The sequence below is a fragment of the Cynoglossus semilaevis genome, chromosome 4 (assembly GCF_000523025.1).
Source record: "Cynoglossus semilaevis isolate Cse_v1.0 chromosome 4, Cse_v1.0, whole genome shotgun sequence".
Classification (NCBI taxonomy): Eukaryota; Metazoa; Chordata; class Actinopteri; order Pleuronectiformes; family Cynoglossidae; genus Cynoglossus; species Cynoglossus semilaevis.
In genome coordinates this window covers 12,250,556-12,273,420 of record NC_024310.1, presented here as the reverse complement: position 1 = coordinate 12,273,420, position 22,865 = coordinate 12,250,556, and the positions used below count along the sequence as shown (strand labels likewise).

At 40.3% G+C, this 22,865-nt stretch overlaps 3 protein-coding genes across 3 annotated transcripts in view; 1 reads left to right on the top strand and 2 right to left on the bottom strand.

Moving 5' to 3' along the window:
• The window catches only part of mcamb (melanoma cell adhesion molecule b), a 44,814-nt gene extending 35,631 nt beyond the window's left edge, over window positions 1-9,183 (bottom strand). The window contains exons 1-2 of the mRNA XM_025055230.1: window positions 9,060-9,183; window positions 4,129-4,227 (exon numbers count right to left, since the gene is read on the bottom strand). The gene's annotated coding sequence lies outside the window, so the exon portion shown is untranslated. The remainder of the gene's footprint in view (window positions 1-4,128; window positions 4,228-9,059) is intronic.
• rnf26 (ring finger protein 26) lies at window positions 9,066-11,998 on the top strand. The gene has a single exon (XM_008309238.3). The coding sequence runs from the start codon at window positions 9,097-9,099 to the stop codon at window positions 10,435-10,437; it is 1,341 nt and encodes a 446-aa protein (XP_008307460.1). The 5' UTR covers window positions 9,066-9,096; the 3' UTR covers window positions 10,438-11,998.
• A 4,122-nt stretch (window positions 11,999-16,120) lies between these two features.
• c1qtnf5 (C1q and TNF related 5) lies at window positions 16,121-20,946 on the bottom strand. Its single transcript, XM_025054965.1, has 3 exons — window positions 20,860-20,946; window positions 18,255-18,505; window positions 16,121-17,698 (listed from the first exon to the last, which is right to left on the bottom strand). The coding sequence occupies exons 2-3, from the start codon at window positions 18,490-18,492 to the stop codon at window positions 17,178-17,180; spliced, it is 759 nt and encodes a 252-aa protein (XP_024910733.1). The 5' UTR covers window positions 18,493-18,505; window positions 20,860-20,946; the 3' UTR covers window positions 16,121-17,177.
• Between the last annotated feature and the right edge of the window lie 1,919 nt (window positions 20,947-22,865).

The window sequence follows — 22,865 nt, the reverse complement described above, 5'->3', positions numbered from 1 at the left end:
ACATATATATATATATATATATATACATATACATATATATATACATATATATATACATATACATATATGTATGTGTGTCTGTATGTGTTCCTGGTATGTGTGTATGTGTTCCTGGTATGTGTGTCTGTATATGTATGTATGTGTGAAAATGTATATGAGTATATATGTGTATATGTATAATATATATATATACATACATACATACATACATATATATGTATCAGACTCTATGTATATACTACTATACATAGTAGTATATACTATGACTCTATAGGATATATTATACTCTATGTATAATCAGACTCTATATATAAATCAGACTCTATGTATATACGTATATGAGTATATATGTGTATATGTATAATATATATACATATATATGTATGTATGTATGTATATATATTATACATATACACATATATACTCATATACGAGTGATTTATTGGTCTTCAGAGACTCATTCTGACAGAGGCAGAGTGAGGAGAGAGAAGGAGCAACTAACACTGAGACATTAACCCATCTTTGATGTTTTTTGTCTTTTGTGTTCTCACAATATACCAATTTTATTTATTTATATTTTTGGTTGGATTTGGGATAAAATATAATTAAGCATGATTAATTCTGATTAATCCACAGCTACCCTGTGATTAATCAGATTAAAATTTAATTATAATAATTTTGTAATTGGTTGTTAGCCTTGGTTTCTGGTTCCTGCCTAATGTTGCTGTTGAACCAGTTCATTTCCCTCACCAGATTAATAAAGCACTTTTCCCTCTTTCCTTTCTCTCTTTTTTGGCAGAGAAAGTGCTTTCCAGATGGCACAATACTTCATATCTCTGTGAACATTCTGGCCACGAACAGGAGGAAGTGTTTAAGATAACAGGTGAAACTTCAAAACAAAACAAAACAAAAAAAACTCTAGTTTTCCTCTTGTGAACTTCGGTGGAAATTCATTAGTCAATCAATTAATGTGAACTTTCACAGACCTGGCTGTAGAACTGTCATAACTTACCATCATCAGAGCAAAAACATCAATCACAAGAACAGAGAACACATGCACATGGACAAGTGACTGCTGCAAAAAGCTGGTCAGAAATGGTCAGGGATCAGAGCACCAGTCAAAACAAACATCTCCCATGACATATACTGTATGTGCAGCGTCTCATAGTCGGCCAAATACAGATATCAACCCAAAATAGTCTTTTCCTTAATCTTGATACTTGTTTACTACAGTTTAACAGTACTTCCTACGTGTCCTGTCTGCCAAGCGTAGAATTACAGCCACTCATCGGTGTCAGATTAACCAGGAACATGGTGTTGCTGGTGAAGTGAGTTTCCTGGTAGTTTATTTACAAAAGTCAAAGTTGACACCACTCACTGTGTTGCAGTACTCATGGTGGAACACAAAGCACACAAACAGCCTGGAACTATGATCCCACCCAGACAGAGTGAGACCAACGACAGAGACACAGGTGAGGGTGATCACACTGATTAGCCCACACAGCAGACAGACCTCACCTGCCACTCTACCGGCAGTGTTTGTCTGGTAAACTGTGTTGATGTCAGGAGCTCTGTTAACCTGTTAATACACTCTCATGACAGAAAGGCGCCTATGAAATAAAATATATTATTATAATAATAATTATTATTATTATTATTATGAAACATCAAACAGATGAATATATAACTGTACCCAGCACTTTTCAAACCACACTCGAGCGTTTGGTTTTTGTCCCTGGTACTTTTAAAAACATGACATCTTTGCAGTCACTCCCTAAAAATCATGTAAAACCTCAGTGTTTGCTAGAGGAAATTAAAAAAAGTTTAAAATATGACTGGGAGTGTTTGTGTTGGAAGGGTGAAAATAGTAAGGCAGCATTTGAGGAGTACTAGGTTAAAGGAGACAGGGATGGGGGGAAATGGCACCAATAAAACTATTTAATATAATATAATGTGATGTGAAGATTATTATATATTGGAATAACACAACAGCTAATGTAACTGAGAGCTCATGTAGCCTTAAGTTGAACAGAAGTTATTTAAAACTCTTATAAATCTTTATCTGGAATGTATCCAGGCTGCTTTGGAGACGTTTCATTCACGGGGGGAAACATCAATCCTGTATCTTTAGTGTCACTGCAGCTTAACCCCGGTGTTTGACAGCAAACGGATCAAAGGGAACTGAGAGACAAACGTGTGTTTCAAAACAATACGGCACATCCTCACACTCTGCACAGATGCTGATAAAACTTCAGACTGCCAGAGGAGTTGAAACGCTCATTTAATCTCAGTATTATTTGATCCAGTGTGAAGGACGACAGCAGTGTGTGCAGCTGGACTCAGATCAAAGACGGACAGAATGTGTGGTTTATAGGAGAAGACCCCACCTCCACCCTGAGAGGGCAGTCAGGAGAGTCAGCTCAGAGCTGCCTCTACCAGCACCAACATCTGCAACGTCTACGTCCTGTACTGACAGGAAGAGACGGATTTCTGTTCATTTTTATATTTGATCTTGAGGACACTGACCACAGCGTACGCCTTAATCCAAATCAACTCAGAGATTAACAATCAGGCTAAATTGTTCCATATCAATAATGGTGAGAAACAAACACATCTACCTGATTTTTCTGTCTCAGTCAGAAAGATTCATCAATAGATTGATTAATAAGATAATGAGTAATTGCAATTAATCACAGCTTTGGATTAATCCACAGCTACACATACATATGTATATATGTGTATATATATGTGTGTGTGTGTATATTTATGTATATATATATATATATATATATACAGTATATATTCCTACATTTCCAGAGGGATTATTAAAGTTATCTCTATCTAACTATATATATATATCTATATATGCAGTATATAGGATTAGGGAAAGTCCTGGAGGACAGGACGTGTTGATCCTGGCGAGGACATGAGAGGTACAACTGGACGTGACACATTGATCCAGTACTGAAGGACCAAAGGCAGCCACTGTCACCAGAATTATTTGGGTGGTTTCCCATCCAGAAGCCGTTAAATTTTCCTTACTTTCTGAAGCCAACAACAACAATGCAGGAAGTTTTCACACAAATTCTCAGCACTGTTCCTTCTTCTCCCAGGGTTCTGGGTTCTGTCCGGTTTACCCTGATTTAAAGCCCCCTCCCCCATGTCCCTAGAACGTGATCTTAAAAAACTCTGCTGTTCCTTAATGTCTAATGAAACAGACAGTAGAAATAAAACAGAAACTCCCCAGAAACAGATCTTTTAGTGTCCCTGACATTGTGGCCCTGGTTTGTTTTCCCTGCTTCCTGAAGCGATCACACAGGATCTGATGTTGGAGATACGAACACACTTTTTCACTGTGTTTTGATGTGAGGCCATTACTGATAACACCACCCTAACATCTGGGCCTGCTCTCTGTCCAACCCAACTGTAATGTTGTGCTAATTGGTTGGTGTGTCACGGCTGTGGAAAAACACAACATCCACTCCTGCCGTTCTGCTACTGCTACTGAGAGGGAAACAATCACAATTGTTTGAACTCAGATTGACACAAAACCGTTGATGATTAAAGTCGACTACAGCGTTTGTACAATAATGAAGTCACAACTAAGGAGTTACACTGGAGCCCATGTTTGTTCTGACACTCAAGGTCAGTTATTACAGGCACCTCCATGTGACTCCAGGGTGTGGCACAAGGCTGCAGTACATATAAGTAAACATATGGAAGTCTGAGAGGGGTTTTTTTTCAATACCCCCTTAAAATTCCTGGAGGACAAATGGTAAGAATGTGCTCCCTTTGACCTTTGATTTAAGATGAAACTTCCTGGACAGGGCGTTTGGGAATATCAGGGAGCAATGAGTTTGAGGGTGAAACAGAAGCAGGAAAAGCCCTCACACCCCCTCCCTTACACACACACACACACACACTCACACTCACACACACACACACACACTCACACTCACACACACACACACACACACACTCACACTCACACACACACACACACACACTCACACTCACACACACACACACACACACACACACCCACACACATTTCCCAGGGATTCCATAGCTTTAAAGAATGTTAGAGGACCAGCTGACAGGTAGAAAGTGAATAATTAAAATAATTACCTGAGTTATGAACAGGTTTGCATTTCAGTGTACGATTCTGTCCAATCAGATGAGTGTATTTGTCACTTTTGACAGAACTTCGCTTCACCTTTACTCTGGCTGAAATGGGAAAAAAAACAGATATTTTTATTAGCTTAGCTTTATTAGCCTCATCAACAGCTCACTGCACATTGACCCTGATACTGTCCGACAAAAATAAAGAAAAAAGATTGATCATGTGTTATGTTTACATATGAACAGTATAATTGTAACTTTAGATGAACGTCGTTTGAGTTGTGCTAAACTAAATTTTCAGCACAATGTTTTCCGATGGTATTCAGGAAAGATACAATAAATTAACCGCAGTGCTTATATATATCGCAATTAATTGCAATGTCAAGAAATCGGGACATCTCTAGAGTTAACTGTTCTGTTCAGCAAACACCCATATTTGTGCCTCAAATGCTAACTGTCCTCAACTACAGCAGACTGGTGCCAACCTCAGCCAGAGTAAATTCTGACAAAAAAGAAAACAGGAAGACTCTGCTCAGCTTTAGGGTATTGGTTATTGTACATTTACAGACACTACAAAATATGTATCTGCAATTTGATGCCTGCTCACAACACAGCCAACCAGGGTGGGATTTGAACCTGTGACATCCACCCAATCCTCTTACCACTAGACAACAGCTTCATTTCCTTCAGCTTTATTTGAATTCCAGTTGTTTGTAGCGTCTCTGAAAGTAAACATACGTGACATAATGTTTCGAAGGTTTTGAACAAACACATCCACTGTGTCTCTACAGGGAGTTTGCCTTGACTCTATTAATGTCCACTGCTGACGTACTGACTCAAGTGTCCTTGCCCTGTACCCTGCATGTATGTGCCGCGTCTCTGTGATTGATGATAACATACAACTGTTTATCTCACCAGCCCTCGAAGCGTTTTGCCCATAGTCTAAGGAAAGCCTGAAGGAAGGAAGCAGAGGAAAAGAAGTCATTCTTTCCAAGGCAGTGAAGCCAGACTCGAGAGCAAGTTGTTTTGGGGGTAGTTTATCGCTCTCACACATGAGAGGCGGCCTTTGTCCAGAGGAGAGGGGGTATGAGCATATAATGGTATGGTGAGGGGGCAGCGGGGAAGAGTGGGAGTCAAATTTAAATTTCTGCTCAACTCCATCACCACAACAGGGAGCACGACAAAGAGACACTGTGATAACTGCATGGACAGAGAAGATGAATATTACTTCTCCATGGTGATTCTGTGTAATAGAGGCATTAATCACAATACATTCACACACTGACGTGGAGCTCCACTCTCTCAGCCATGGGAAGTTTTCGGTATTAAAAATGGATGTTGAAGATGAACAGAAGGGAGAACCAGTAGTGGGGGGGAGACAGATGATGACTTTAATTTAGTTATTATCTCTGGAGGGCAAAAGGATGATGAGGACACTGAGTACATTATTTATGACTAATATCTACATTTAAGTATAATCATATTCTCATGGAAATGGCGTAAAATCACTCCATAATTTAACCTGGAATGTGTCAAAAGGTAATTTGCCATTGAAGCTGAACGAGAACACGTTCTAATAATGGGGCAGAGATCATGATTCAGCTACAGAGGAGAATTAGTGTTAAACACTGTGACCTGACTGGAGTCTAGGTCTTCATTACAAAACTTGAAGTAATCTTCAAATACTTTGAAGACAAAATGACCTGATGGATGGATGGATGGATGGATGGATGGATGGATGGACGGACAGACAGACAGACAGACAGACAGACAGATAGATAGATGGCTGGCACATTATTAAACCCTCGGGAGCTCTCAAGTTGAATTACAAAACAAAACATACAAAAAAACCCAGCAACATAGAGAAGATCTGTATTCTCGTTATTCTCCAACTTCGTTTGATAGATTCACCCCATTGAAACCTATTGTTAAGTGAATACATTTGCTGCAGTTGGAACAAATAAACATCATATTTGATTAAATCTAATCACTCATTTGCATTAACTCAAGATACTGCATGGTTACTGTTTAGGTATGTGCTACTCACTGTTTGCTTCAGTTTCGGCGATACTGCTTCCTTATTTACCTGGTATCGAATCGAGAACAGATTAGAAGTATCGTTCACTACTAGCAAATTGCCAGGTCATTGTTTCATTGACACTGGCTCAAAGACAACAAGGGAAACACAGGGCGGTGGATGGAGACACCCAGACATAGAATATTTTGTGGATTCAATCTTTGTAAAAACTTCCAGAGTCAATCACTGATGACTTTTAATAACTATAGCAGACAATGTGTTTGACCCAACGTCACAGAGATGCCATCTTTATTCTCTGGCTGATTTATGTGCAATTACAATAATCTGCAGTTAAATCCCTTCTGCTGATTAAACAAAGGATCTGAGAGCTTTTGTTATAGGCACAAAGGCAGAATTATGAACCATGAAGCAGGAAGCTGCTACTACATCCTGAAAAGTCATGCACATCCTTTGCAGATGGAAAGCCGAGGTCCTGAGAAGACGACTCAAAGGAGAGGAATGTCATGTCGAGGGACCTCCACGGTCTGAGTCATCCCATTCATGTCACTCGGAGACACGTCATTAGAGACATCTTTACCTCCTTTATGCACCCCCCCCCCACTCTCTCTCCCCTGCTCACTGTGCTCCCTCTACCGCCCCCTCAGTGTGCTGCAGGGGCGAGCCTTTTTCAGGAATGCTGGGTCCTGCCCTGGGTCTCCACAAGTCTGCACTCCAGTGTTTTTTACTGTTTGGATTTAATGATTTCCCAGAGAAGTTTCTAGTCTGCCACCTACCCCTACCCTCGTTATAAAAACACACGCATTCATTCTGAATTTATGTACGTTTGGCCAAGTGCCAAAGTCATCTAAATTAAACAGCATTTAATTCCATATCCAAAAATAAACCAGAGAATCTGGGAACACAACCTCTCGCTCAACTCACCCCCAAAAACTTAAGTGGTCCCTGCAAGTACTCGAAGAGCGACATTAGTGCTCACACTATGTAAACAACCCCCGGCTGTGTGTTAGTCTCTAACACTTGGAGACATGGTGACATATTTATATAACGTGGTATTATTTAAACTACACAATCTTTCCAGCGTCACAAAGAAGCAATAAAACGTACACATAGATAAATGGGTGGATGGATGGATGGATGGATGGATGGATGGATGGATGGATAGATGGATGGATGGATGGATGGATGGATGATGGATAGATAGATAAAACAAACACATATTAATTTATAAAGTATAGATACTAATGCCTACTAATACTTAGTATTAATGATACTAATATTAAAGGTTCCCTTTATGAAAAGTCAGCTGACTGTAATATATTTACTTTAGCAGAGAGTAGTGATTTGAATTGAGGGAAATAGGTGTGTGAATATTGTGCACCTGTATTTGGCTTATCTCGGTAGGAAAAGCTCAGCGTTTAACAGCTCATGGTCAGGACAAAGGAAGGAAATGCTGTTGATATTGTACAGCATTACGAGGCGTCTGTGTTTCATTGTCACTGAAGTAGCTGACGTAATGGAACAGAATAGCTCAGCGAGTGAACTCGTGTCAATGTTAAAGGCGCACGAAGATAAATCCTGAAAGTGACACAGAAATGTGCCTTTTAAAACATGACTGGTGTGAGTGTACATTATTTACATATATAGTATATACTGTATATATTAGAATATTATATTTATAAAAAGTCAGACATGATTAGCGGTTTAGTTATTTCAAAGTCACAACTCAACAAGAATTTTAATCCTCCAACATTTTGGAAAAGTTACTTTGGTTTTTGAAACCATATGAAAATTGGTTCCAGTTCAAATTAAGTAGGATTTAATCACGGATCCAGAATCAGCGGCATTCAATACACTATTTTTATAGTCCTTAACATCACGGGTATTATTTTTCCAATTGAAATAAAAAATGAGGGAATTCATCTTTTTCATCATCATCAGCTAACATCCTTTACAAGCCAAAGGATCAAAGCACGTTGCCACTGGTGACTGCTGAACGCTCATTTTGAACCCTGCATACACTTTGTAAGGAGCTTGCCCTTTGAACTGTCATTATGTGCCAATGTTTTGTAAATTCTTATTTCCTGTCCATAAGATATGTGGCATATTGACAATATGTGTGTGTATGTGTTTGATCCAATGGCATCATTTAAAAAAAACAACCTTGTGTTAAAAACTATAACCAAGAGTAAAAAGAAGACACAAAAAGGACAGGAATAGAGGGATATTGGGATAGAGAACAAAGGAAAAGAAGCATAACCTTTGAGAAAAAAAATTCTAATTACAAAGGACAAATGAAATGTGTAATATAATATAAAATTTACTCTTCATTGTACTATACCATTTTTAAATTTAGTGATTCAGAATATAATAGTTTGATTTTAAAAATAAAAAGTACGACTTATCGTATATATACGATAGAATAGTTTTTTACTATTATTATTATTGATTCGTTTTTCATTTAATAAGCGTTTCGGTTTAATAAGGTAACCGGAAATCGTTGTGTCGTCACGTGACGTATTCTAAACAGTACTGTGCCTGAGACTTTAACTAATTGCAACTTGTACTTGTTTGTTTGTTTTTTGTTTTATTTTTGACTGTCAATACTTTTTAAATGTAAAGCTATTAGTAAAAAATATTAAACCATTTATTTTCGAGCCGAAATTACATCTTCAAAGCGGAAGTACATGTCTCGTTTGAAGCTAAACATCCGGTTTATGTAGCACTCGTGTTTACTATGTAAGTGCATTGTTTTCACCAAGCAAGAATGTTTAAAAATGAAAGATAAATCGTCTGGCTGGGAGTATGACTTTTGGTATCGACTCATATACAAGATAAACAACATGTGATATGTATATCTTCGTGTTGGTGAGTAAAACATGGACTTTGCTCCGGAGATTACCTGAAACTGGATGTCGAACAGCTGAAGAAACGTTACGATGGGTTTGGTGAACTTTGTCATCTCAACGGTTGCAAAATGCCTGGACGCGATGTGTTTGGTTTTGGACTTGAATTTCCTCGTTGTCCACAACGTGGTGCGGACTGTGCTGGCGGTTTTTACTTTCATAACCGATCTCCCCACCCTGCTCCTCAACTCTGAGCAGGAGCTGGAAGAGTTTGTCGTCTTTGGCCTGATGTTCGTGGCAGAGGCGTCTTCGAGTATGGCGCAGAACGCCATCATCATGCTGGGGAGCGTGCCGCTAGCTCTGGAGGGGCTGCTGGAGAGTCTGAAGATGGTCGGTTACCTGTCCATGCATATCCTCATCAGGGGGAAGGAGCACCTTTGTCGAGGTGTGCTGTGGATACTGGACATTTGTGGGATTGTTCTCAGTCTGCTGGTCTACTTCATCAATACTGTGGTCAACTTTGCTCTGATTGCCATTGCCAGTGTGTACTCAGCTGTGGTCAGCTTGCTGCAGACTGTCACTAGTCCATTTCAGATGGTGCTGGAGCTGACTCTCACCTTCGTGACCTTTCTTTACAGCAGCCTGTTGGGGACGTCAGCTTTCCTGTGGACACCCTGCAAGCTGCTCTTGGACTTTATGGTGTCACTGGTGCACATGTTCATTAGCATCTTCATACTGAACATCTATGGCCTGATGCTTACCCTTACCATTGCGCTGACAACCACAGCTTACCTGAACCCAGAGCTGAGTCGTCAGGTTGCAGCACAAGTCTTGGATTACCTGAACTCATTCCCTGCTCTTTGCAGACTGTTCACTGCTTCTCGCCGCCTGGCTTCAGCCTCGTGGAGAGCCACACAAGCCCTGCATGTTAACAACCTGCAGAGAATATTCCATCACCTTTACATACTGGAGAGACGACTTTGGCGGCAACTCTCTCAACACAGAGGCCAACTGGGCCTGGTACTGAGAACACTCCTCCACAGGGATAACAGCAGGGTGGAAGGAGACGGCAACACTGAGGGGGATCGCCGCGGCCCACCGGACGGAAGAGCAGGCGATGGAGCCCAGCGGGAGCTGCTCAACGTAGTTTTACCTTCCTCCAGTACAGACCGGCCATTAAAGAAGCTGACGTCTTCAGGTAAAGGAGGTAAAGCTGTGCCTGCAGAGCGTCTGCTGACGCTGCTGAAAGAACAGGAGGACAGGAAGAAGTGTGTGATCTGTCAGGACTGCAACAAGACAGTGGTGCTGCTGCCGTGCAGACACCTGTGTTTGTGTAAAGACTGTACCAACATACTGCTCCAACAACCTATCTACCAACAGAACTGCCCACTCTGTCGACACATGATCCTCAACACAATGGATGTGTATCTGTGAGGGGTGATCAGAAACCTAATAATGAACCAGTGATTTACCACCACTAAAGAGTATTTCAATTAATGGGGGTGGGGGAGGTTGTATTGGTTTTCTGGTAAAAAAAAGTGAAGTCTGGCTGTACAAACTTCACAAAAAATTGTGGAGCAAAATAAAAAAATTACAAGAAGCATACTAGTTAAAGAACATAAAAACATTTGGGTTCATTAAATCTTATTAGGGATTTTGAAAGTAGGATCTATAAAAACAAAATTGTCATTTTAGAGAATTAGTGACAAAAAACACAAAACAATACTACCCAGACCCATGTGTTTCACTAATGATAGAAACCAGTGAATGATAAATAGTGTTACAATTAAAAAAAGTCATAAGTTTTTAACCCAGAAAAAAAAAAAGAAATAAGGGCTTATCTAATAATAAAGCATATGCAGATTTGTCATCATGGCTTTGAGTGACTGACAAACCCTGAGCTGTATAACCAACATTCTTATTTTTTTATGAATATTTGTGCATTGAATTGTGGATATTTCTTTTTGAATTGTTTTGATACTGTTTACTTCAATTTGTTGCTTTTCAAGGCAAAACAGACTTGAGTTCTGATATGATCGTGTCTGTGTTATGGATTTGTCACTGTGATCCCCTGTTGGCTTTCAGGTTGTCTGTAGCCATGGTAACTCATAAGTGCCCTCTCTCCCTTCCTGATGCTGAAATGTTTACTGCTGCATGTGATGCTGTGCTCTTATAGGGAGCTGGCTGAGGGCAAACACTGTGCTTTGTTACCAGAGCCATCCTGTCAGTCTACTGTGTGTTTGAATACATGTCTGTGCCACACGCTGCCTTTTTGAAGCTTGGCTCATCATTAGAAAGGTCCAGTGTCTTAGGCCAGACAATGATGAGACAACACAGCCTTATTTCATCTATGTCTTAAATCTCGCCATGCATTAGAAGCAGATTTTAGTCACATCTCGACACAAAATCTATAAAAGGTTTTCCCTTTCACTTGCCGTAGTCATAAAGTATAGATTTCTGTTATAAACCGGACCATAAACGAATTTCATTTCAATCAGATTTCCATTTGTAGCCATGGAACCTGATATGACTGTTTGAAGGGCAACATACAGTAATGATTCCAGTGTGAAGTGGGTGGTCCTGGGGGGTTGTCATCTGTCACATACTGTCACTTTGTTTTCTTGAGAAAATGTGTGATTTAAAGAAAATTCATTTTTGTAAATGCTTTTTTCAGGCCACATAATTCTACTCCACTAAACATGTATATAATCGTTGAGAGTGAGGTGAACATCTGTTTTTATTTATTCAAGGACAGAAGTGACTTCTGGAGACAACACAGCTGATGGAGAGGATATGGGACTAATTATCTCAGGTATTCCCAAAGTGACTATATTCTGCAGCTTTCCTTTAGGTGGATGGACTGAAGAAGAAGAAGTTCCTTGGGTGACCGTTGTTAGTTCGTTAACTGCAGCGTGTTAAACAGTACGATTTGAAAACGTGAATAGGGTTTGTTTTTTTTTAAACTGAAAATTCTTAATAAAAACTGTTGAAAAAATGTGTGTCTGGTGCCTGTTCAATAGAAACAGTAATTTTATATATTTTGACGTAGCCGCGCCTTTTCATCCTGACTTGATGTAGCCAATGTGCAACCAATCCAGCCAAGATGGGTGTCTCAGAATAGGTCAAGCCGCACCACTTCACCTATAGTTGTTCTATTTTTGTGCAATACCGCAGTCACCCAACTCCTCAATAACAAAAACAGGAAAAGTATATTTAGCTTCAATAAATATAGTATACATTCAAAATCTAAAATTAATTTCAGAAAGCTCTTAAGAACAGAAGGAAACGGGAAATGAAGTTGTTGAGTCCACAGTGACATCACATACTGACATTTGTCCCATAACTGGATCCAGTTCTGAACACATTCTAAAAGGGAGTAAGGTCTGTAGAAGAGGAGGGGAGGAGACCCTCCTCTTTCCACTCCCCCAGTGGTCACCAGGGACCACTTCAACCAGAGCATCCCAGGATCCCACTCCTGTTCCCAATGTGTCCTCTAAAAATATCCCAGTCCTTCACACGTCAATCTGCTTGGATTAAATAATCTACTGCTATGTTATAATAAACTGAAGATGATGAGAGGATTTTTCACCCTTCATTTTTTTCACTAGTTTTAGGACTCGCAGGCCACAATTGTCCTAAAATTAAACAGCGTCTCATAAAGTCTAAAATGCTTTTAGCATTTTAGCGCCATCCATTAGGGAAACGTAGGTATTGCAGGGAAATGGCAGAAGTATAATGATAATATAAATAAATGATATAATTTTAAAAAATATGGAGGGTTGGATTAAAAAGCTGAATGGGCCGCATCCGGACCCCGGGCCGTAGTTTGCCCATGCCTGGATTAGAGAATAAACACTGGGATTGTGTATTGTCTCATCGACCCCTCCCTCTCCAGGTTTAGGTGTAACGAGAATGATGCTTAAACACAGGAAAGGAGGTTTGATGATGAGGACGAGGAGTAGGGGGAGTTAAAAGGACTACAGGGATTCAGCCTCTTCCTCTTGACCCCGGTCTTCCTGGTTGGGAGGAGTGTGGGAAAACATCAACCTCAAGAGTCCGACTCAGGCTCTGGGTTCAGTGTTTATGGTCAATCTGTGTCTTGTTTATTCTGTGGCTCCTGATTTCTATATCACCACTGATTTCTTGTTGTCTTTAATGACTGTGGAATATCACAGAGCCATGACTGGAATATTAGTTTATACGTTTAATAAGATGATAAAACTCCAACTCCCAGGATAACCTCTGACCTTTTGGGTTGACTTATAAACAGGATTATTGTTTATTAATTTTGGGTTTTTTTTAATAAAAGGCCTAGAATTCCATACTTGTCCCCTGCAGTTTAAAAACAGTTCATAGATAAAATCTTCCATTCACAGAGGAGGGGTGAGGGAGTGGGGGAGGGGCTACGTCATAAAGAGAAATAGAGGAAAATGCTGATGAAGGAGAAACCTTTGTTTCTCTGTAATGAGATAAAAATGAAGTCATTACCAGTCATTAGTCGTGGTCTTCTTGGTTGTGATCAACAAAACGACCCAGATTTCAACAACTGCCAAAAAAGGAGAAGACTGGTGAGTAGTGACTTCAGGACAGAGCAAAGAACAAAAGCTGGTGAGGACCCCTTAAAAACAGGAAGTTGCATGATAACCATCGGGTCACATAGCTGCTTAGAATCCCCCCCCCCCCCCAAAAAAAAATGCTTGATCTTTCACCTTTGGTGAGACCGGAGGACAGGAAGAGATGTGAAGAAATGTGCCACTGTTTTTACTCTGAAGAAACAAAGGAAAAACGAAAGAATAAATGGTCAGAATTTAACTAGTTACAGCCTGGACATTTTCAAAACGTCTTACCTCTAGCACAGGGGATACAACTGGTGGTTCCTGGCTCCCTGCAGTTGCACACTTACACTAGCAGAGCTGCATAGATTGTCCCCTTTATATTTGAACTTATACCATCCATCCATCCATCCATTTTCATCCGCTTATCCGTTACCGGGTCGCGGGGGCAGCAGTCGCCACCCAAATCACATTGCACCGTACCAAACCCTCCTGCGGGTGGTGAGTCCACTGGAACTTATACCTTAAAGAGAAAAATATTTTGTAATTGCACTGGAACAAAATCATTCGTTCATACAACAAATGATCATATGTAAATATAATTATTATTAACAAAAATTGAAATTATTGAACAATATCCCAGGTATCTAATTATCCATGTAACTGTACTAATGTATTTCTTCCCTTTGGCTGCTAATTTGCAATAACATCAAAAACTCACTATTTATTTACATTTATATGTTCTCATCATTTAACACCTTTGTTTTTAAAAGTAACAACGCCGGATAATGTTTCTACAGCCTGATGCTGCCTTCGCGTTGACAGGCAGTGGTACAATACTGCCCCCTGCTGGAAATAGTGCATTAAAGACCATAATTTGGCATGTTGGAGGTATTTTTCCTTTCAAATGTGGTACATTTGCAATACTCTGTAAGACAACGTTACGTTGGTTACGTTAGTTTTAAACGTTAAACGTCCGCCATTAATATGCTTTATGGGCGAAAGTACAGCATGGTTTAGGTTAAAAATGATTAAAAATGTCGATATTTTTTCTGCTAAAAACAACTTACAATTGAATTCAAGAAACTGTACTGAAATACACGAGTAACCACAAACATTTCCAGTCTCAACTGTAGAAACTACAATTGGAAAAAAATGCATAGGCTTTTAATAATAGTCTTAATAAATATCCATGTTTTAAGTTGCTTGTTTTTCTTTTTTACTTCTTTTTATGACACTGACCACGTCATTCGAGAAAAATTACATTTGATGTTATGAGCTAAACCGATTATTTTAAAAACGAGGCTGTATTGCATAGTAGTACGATGTTACGTAAATATATTTTTAAATAACATTTTAATCCAGATGTCAAACCATTGCGTCACTTTCCATCATCCCCAGAAAAACCATCCAACACCGATGATGTCACCGTCTGCTGGGCTTCACGTTACTGGCCGTGACCTGAAAGAAATAACTGATTGATGCCAGAGGAGAGGGAAGAGGGGTGAGGAGGGTGATTAATTCTCTGCTCTCCTGGTGCAGCCCTGGAGACGAAATGTTATGGAGTTATATTTGGATACTAATTATGTGGGGAAAATATCATGGCCTCGTGTTTGTCTGCTCCTCTTCAGTTCTAATCATGGCCTCGTGTTTGTCTGCTCCTCCGAGTGTTTACTGTCCGGAATAAAACAACGTAATTCCAGACAACCGCTTTTCGCTTTATTAATTTGGTTGCTATTACTTATTCTAGAAGTCCCTTCGTAGTATTTCAGGGTTATGGTGAACATTATGTGAAATTATTACAATGTAACCGAAGAAAATCGATGTTTAATCAGTATTGTGGCTGTGCTCTGCCCACAGAGAAGGAAAAACCAGAACATTTAATTAGATTAAATATATGCCACCGTAAAAATATATATGAAGCTACTATAAAAAGCAGACCAACTAGATGAAGCATTAAGTACCTGGTGTGCTTGACAGTGGGCAACAGAGGGCGCTGTGCCTCAATGAAAGCTGCTCGCTCTGGTCAGAGATGCCGTCTGAATCCTAGTGGAAGCCTAGAAGTAAAGAATTGCACCAAATTACTGGACAAATACCGAGGCAAAATTAAGACAGTAACTTCAGTTAAGCTGGAAGAGAAAAATAGTATGTTAATTTTCAGAGGCAGGTTGAAATTCCCCAAGCAAAAGTGAAAGAGTGGAAGAAATGTCTATATTTGGCTACAGCTAAATAGAGATTGTTTACGTTCACATTTGCTCCATGTGCTCCATGCTAAAATACAGATATATGCTGAAAACTAATGTTTATTTTGTTTATTCTGATACTTAACGTCTGAAAACGATAAAAGTTAAACATTAACGATGTATGCGTTTCTATAACAGTTAAACGATACTTAACACGTTAAAATGCATTATATTGTGTTTACGGTAAAACAGTTTTACACGCAAACGAGTTTAGAAACTATTTAAACAGGATCCAGAAATATTTGAAATATTAGTGTGTGATAAAAAAAAGACATAAATACACACACCACACCAATCTATTAAATAGATAGTCATAGATAAGTTGTAGACAAAGTGACTTTATTACAAAATATGTCTAAACGAAGCTGGAGACCAAAGACACGTGTAAGTGTTTGGTGTTAAAATAAAAAGTGAGCAAAACAAGACCTGACTGACAACTACTTAGATTACAACCAGAATAATGAAAATAAATGTATATTTAGACCAACTAAAAGTGCTGTTGGCAAGCAGTTTTGTAGAAGTGACAGTCATTTAGATGAAGTTCATTTAAAGCTGTGAATGTGTTGAAGGTACAGCAGGTGTTGGTGATTCAACAATAATCCTTAATGTGTGGACCTGAGAGAAGTGAAGCTGTGTTGGTGCTGGTGGTCCAGTCGAAGCTCTCCAGGACATGTGCATCAGGACAGGAAGTAGAAGAGGATGTGCCAGTCATCAGAGGGTTATTCTGTTCCTCCCCTGGATCTGGAGCCAATCGCAGCAGTCATTGGACGAGGGTGGGGCTTGTACCTGGTACACTGGTCACAGGGACATGTGAAGACAAACAACCTTTCACACCAACATTCACACCTACGGTCAGTTTAGAGTGAACAATTAACCTATTCCTCTGTGTTCCTTTTGTGTTCCCACTGATTCTTGCGGTACGGCAAGAATACAATCCACTCATGTACTGTGTGGAAGAAAAGAGTTTTAATGTTTATTTATTTATTATCCTTGTACGTTTTTGGTGCTTCTACTGACAGTAGAATGTTGTTTACAGTGTGATTACTGCTTTAACAGGAAATTGTGACCAAAAATATCTAAAGAAAAAGAAAGGAAATGTTACTTCATTATTTCATGTCCCTGGAGTCGAAACCTTTGTACTGAAAACAAAATCATAAATGTTAGTCTGTGACCTGGTGACTGTTTCCATCGTCTGTCACATCACTGAATAAACATTACAGCTCAGTGTGTGTGTGTGTGTGTGTACATCTGAAACACATTACAGCCTGTTCACTTGTCATTATGCACAGAGTCTCAATTGTGAAAATGAAATTGGCAAAAGAAAATGCCGGGTTCCTTTCCCAGATGGGAAATCGTTTTTGTTTTAATTTCTTGTAAGTCAGGCAAACACAGCAGAGTTTTTCCAGTCGGAGTAAACCAGGAAGCCCGTGAAGGTGCTGTCTGTTTTGGTGCTAGAGTAGAAGCCATTGTACTCAGACAGCGCCATCTGGACCCACACCTGGTCTCCAGGGATGAGGTGGAGCAGGGATCCTCCGGACAGAGACGCCGGTTTGGGCCAGTTTCCGTAGAACTGGAAATAGGACGCCACCACGTGTCCGTTCTTCATCAGGTCGAACTGCAGACTGGCCCGGTAAACTGTGGCGTGAACGGCGAAGTAATAAACCCCGGGGACCCTGCAGGTGAAGCGTCCGGTCTCAGAGTTGTAGTCTCCGTGCTCGTTGAGCATGATCTTGTCAAAGTGGACGGCGTCGCCCACAGACAGGGGCAGAGTGTGACCCTCGGATATTTTGGCGCTGAAGGCAGATTTTGGGGCAACGGCACACTCTCCTGCCTGACCTGTTGCCCCCTTCTCTCCTGGGTCACCTTTGTCCCCAGTCAGACCTCTGACCCCTGTCTCACCTAGAGGAGAAGAGGAGGAGGAGGAGGAGGAAAGAGGTGAACATGGAGCCCTGACCTTCATCATACAAATATAATAATAATAATATATCACAAATAATATATTATTATTAATAATAAAAATCAACCAATCATTATGAAGGAATCCTTGTATCCTTTCTTCTTCTCTCCTCTTCTATTATATAAGAGGAGTCAAACATATGGTCCGCAGGCCAAAACCGGCCCACTAGGGGGTTCAATCCGACCCACATGATGAATTTTGAAAGTAAAAACACTTCATGTCCATGGTGTTTTTTGCAAATGAAACTTCAATAAATATGAATATTTTCTAACATACTGGTACTTATTTGCATGAAAATAAAGGATTTATTGTTATTTATTGGTAATTATGTTATAATTGTACTGGTCCGGCCTACCTGACATCTAATCAGGCTGTACATGGCCCATGAACCAAAATGATTTTGACACCCCTGTCTTACATCCTTTCCTCCCCCCTGCCGTCCTCTCCTCTCTCATCATTATATTTTCAGTGTCGCAGAAAGGGAGAAAAAAAACCCACCATACTCTCCCCTGTCTCCTTTTTCTCCCTTCTCCCCCGGTGCAGCATCTCTCCCGTCCCTCCCATCTCTCCCTGGGAGACCAGCATTTCCATGAACCCCAGGAGAACCAGGGACACCAGGCTGTCCAGAGCAAAGACTCAGGGGGATCTTATTGTCCTCTAACTGGCAGGAGACGTCCACGTGGAGGAGGAGGAAGAGGAGATACAGTAGCAGGGAGGACGTTCTGAGGGAGTCCATGGACACGTTTCACCTGAGAGACAAATAAACAATAAATAAATAAAGCTGTAAATAAATCACAGGCATGGGGGAAGGGGTGGAGTGGGGGTGGGGGAGGCAGGAGCTGGACCACACATGGGGAGAAAACAAAAGTCTCCATAAACATCAACATCATCTGATCCAACAGTGAAACACTCAGAATATAGTGTATAATTAGGACTGTTTATGGAAACAGGCTGTAAATGTTGACGTTACTGTAGTGGAAGGATGGAGCAGAGAAAACAGATGTTTACTGCAACTCTTTATTTGTTTTGCATCAAATAAAGATTTGAGGTTTATGAAACCAAAATATAGAACAGAACACAATAGAATAGATGTTCTTTTTTGTACTACGTCACTTTAAAGACAGTAGAATCCCAGGAGGAGCAGTTGGTATTTCAGTATTGACTCATCAGTTACTTCACCTACTACTTGTTTCTGTAATTCAACAACTCTCTGGTCGGTTTAGATTTTTTTTCTTGCACATTCCAAGGTTTTCTCACCCGAACACATTTTTTTTTTCTTTTATCTTTACCAGATCTTCCTGTGGCAGCAGCCAAACTCTCCAGCCTTAAATGTTCTGTTCCAGTTTTACTTTGGAATTAAACATCACTCTTTTAGAAAATGATGTAGCTTTCATTTGACCCCTGACCCTAAGAGCAGCCCGAGAGATACTAGAATGTACATTTTAGACATTATATACAAATGGATGGATGGATGGATGGATGAATGGATGGATGTACTACAGAACAGGTTTGTCAGGCACATGTTTTAGTAGAGCTCGTGTCCAGGGTCCTCCTGTGGTCCTCGTGTCAGAGAGCAGGTCCACACAGACTTAAAGCACACTGATGAAGTCAACAGACACACTCACAGACCTACATCGCCGTGAACACTCTGTGACCCTGGACCTTATGTTTAACTCAGTTTAGCGCTGCCTGACGTTGATCTGTGGATCAGAGAATGACAGTCACCCACATCCACATCAGCTGTTATAATTGTAAAGAGAGAGAGAAAGAGAGAGAGAGAGAGAAAAGAGAAGGAAAAGGTCCAGGAGCGTGTCAGAATTCCTGGCAGCAGTCGAGGGCAGACATGAGGACAAATACTGCAGAGTCTGAACAGCTGTCTGCTGCAGACACCTGCAGTTGATTAGAAACACAAATGTTCTTCTTCAGAAACACTGGACCAATTAGAGAATCTACTGTAAGTTTACAAACAACGTGTGTCGATGTTCAGCTGCACGGTCACACCGTCACTGTCGCAGGCTCTAAATGTCAGTCAGAAATACATACAGCTGAAATGACTGGAGTGAAGATTTACGTTAAAGTTTCAGAGTTAATAGCGGCCACTGGGGATTTTTTTTTTCTTTTTTTGGTGTTTGATTTTTACAGGAACCTAAAAGTGAGTGTCAGCAAGATGGCAGATCATTGGCCGGCTGCCTGAGGAGCAGCTGGAGAGCAGTGGTGTTGTTCACATTTACTGCAAGTCATTATCAGGCTGTTGAAGACAAAGCTGCCTGTTCACTGTGCAGTCAGTAATTATAAATAACACTGACACAAATGTGAATTCATACATCTGACAATCGCCTTCTGTGAAACACTACTTAAATAAAGTCAAGCTTAAAAAACAAAAAATTAAAATCTATTTATAATTCTGTTCATCCGGTGCACTTTAAACTCACTTTTCTGACACTTTTCTGGAGTTTTAACTTACAGTGAAGCCTTGACCAAAGTCACAGGGTTTTTAGTTTTCTATTGAAAACAGAAACACAATGTTGTTTCTGTTTTGTTTTTTTTTCAATCAGCCACAAAATATTATGTTTGTGGATCCGGGCGAAGAAAACAACTGCGATGATTGACTGCACCAATAAAACTGGATTAAGAGCAGACCAACACATCATTAACATGTGTAATGACAGTGGTAAACCAGCTCTCAGTGGGAGACAGGAAATACCACATGAACATAACTGGAGCTCAGAAGACAATGCTGCAAAACTGGATATGACGCTTGATGTGATTTCTACTGGATTTATATTTATATATTTATATTATGTAACTAGTACATCGAGTCAAAACACGTTAGCCTGTTTTTTTTTCTATTCTACTATATTTTTAATAAAAAGTCTGACTCATCTCATTGACGTCATCATCAGAAGAACTTTACTTCTTGATTTTTTTCAAAGACTTTTTAATCGAGCACGGCCATCACAATGCTCTCTGGTGGAAGAAAGTTCCTGATTATGGCTGTGCAGGACTAAAGTTCCAGCCGCTGTCAACAGTCAAACTATAAACGTTACTCATCAAAACAACAATTTAGCAAGGAATACAATGCAATATTTAAAAAAAAACGTACCGTAGGCCGCAGTGAAGTCTAAGATGTGCTGCTGCGACTTCCTCCCAACCACACAAACAGGAGACAAACTGAGGAAACAGTAATGAAAGCTGCTTGGAACTGGGGTGGGTGGGAGAAAGAGGAGGGGACGTGGGTGGGGTGAGTAGGGAGGATACTGGAGAAAATATTTAATGGTAAAAAAAGTAAAGTGACAGCATGAGTGGAGGGAGGAGTAGGGCTTACAGGGGTGATGAGAAAGGTTTGGAGAGGATGATAGAGCAGGGAATGTTTGGGAAATTACATAATATTGTTGAAGGATCATTTTTCCATCAGGGAGCCACAGGGTTCAGAGGGCTGTGGTCAGAAAAAGACGAGATGCCAACACAAAGAGGTGCAGCCGGAGAATGGACGGTTCTCTCCTCCTTCACACCATCAGGAGCCACAGTCACACAGACGACAGTTTTACTGGCTGCTCCAGTTCAGGAGATTTGTTTCATGAGTTTCTGAGCGGGACAGTCTTTAAAGTCAAATTCCACCGAGTTCTAGCGATAAAATAGAAAGTGCACTTTTCCTGGTGATTCATCACTGAATCATCTTGTAAATATTTAATGGAGGTCAAAGAGTGGCAGGGTGAGGGTGGTTTTTGGCTGAAAGGAAATGGTGAATGTGTTGGAGAGGACGTCAAGGACGAGGCCGTTTCTGACAGACGCAGAGGAAGAGTCATGGACGTGGAGAACAGAGAAGGAAAGGGTTAGGAAGGAAGGAAGGAGGGAAGGAAGGACGGAAGGAAGGAAGGAAGGAAGGATGGAAAGAAGGAAGGAGGGAAGAAAGGATAAATGAATGGATAAAGAGAGAGATAGAAACACACTAGAAAAGGCAAGGACTAAGGCAGGAGTTTCAAAACCATGGGGTTGGGCCACACGGGTACAGTCAGTGGGTGGAGTGGGGGCGGGGTGCAAATTAATCAATTTCACTATTTTAATTTTGTGATTGTATCTCCTTGTGGTACTGTTGTTCAGGAATTACAATGTTTGCCTTCAGTGTTGGAATAGTAGCTGTTAATGTCTTGGGACAGGAGGGGGGAGAGCTGGGGAGGGAAGGGTGAGGGTTGCTCTGAGTCAGGGTGAGGTGGAGGCAGATGGTCCATTGCAGTGACCCTTGAACTAAGCTGTCAGAATCAGCCTCAGGTGTACAGAGGCTAATTCTAAGAGCTAATGACTTCAAACCAGTGAACTCTGCAAGTTTTTAAAAAGTTAATATAATAATTTCACTATTTTAAAGTTTCATTATTGTTTCTAGTCTGTAGACAAAATGCTGTAGTTTACAAGGCTGATAAATACACAAAAAAATCTGCAAAAGTATAATCCTAATTATCATGTGATGAGTACACAACATTTAAGTAACTGTGTATCTGTAGACAATAACAATAAACTCCAATGTGGAAAACGGTTCTCGTTTGTGGGAATGGACAAATATTATTTGGGTTCAACAGAAGCTGTTTTGTTTCACCAGGAGTAAACAGTAAAAGACCAGATTTTACCAGTAAACCCAGGTTTTATGGGACGCGTTGACTGGGACAGCGGGGAGTCGGCAGCTCTTTGAAACAGCACGCTACTTTCCTTTGAGCTTGACTCATCTCAGCTGCTGAACAGACTCCTGTCAAGGCACGGGGCTGTAACTGAACACAGATGTGTTTTTAATGAGCGACAACCAAATCAGCACATTCTGGATCACAGATTTCCTGTAATCATCCTCAAACTGCTCTGCAGAGCATTTAATATTAATTTGGACCATTTGGAACAAGAACTGTTTGGACTCACTGCTAATGGCCAGTGGTTTAGTTACTGCAGAAGCACTAAAGGAGCCGTGATGCTAAATAACACTGTGGTTCTAAAGGAATGTCACAACAAGTATTAAACACAAGAACATACTGGGATAAATGTGAGGTTGTTCCATCTGTAAAATTTGCCTGTTGTGTCAATCCTAGTGGTCAATGGAGACACAAGGTCACAAGGTCCCGTATACAG

Coding starts and splice junctions, on each gene's coding strand:
- rnf26 (XM_008309238.3), top strand. CDS start 9,097: ATGGGTTTGGTGAACTTTGTCATCTCAACGGTTGCAAAATGCCTGGAC.
- c1qtnf5 (XM_025054965.1), bottom strand. CDS start 18,492: ATGGACTCCCTCAGAACGTCCTCCCTGCTACTGTATCTCCTCTTCCTC. Junction 17,699..18,254: donor AGGAGACAGGGGAGAGTATG/GTGGGTTTTTTT, acceptor CTTCTCCTCTAG/GTGAGACAGGGGTCAGAGGT.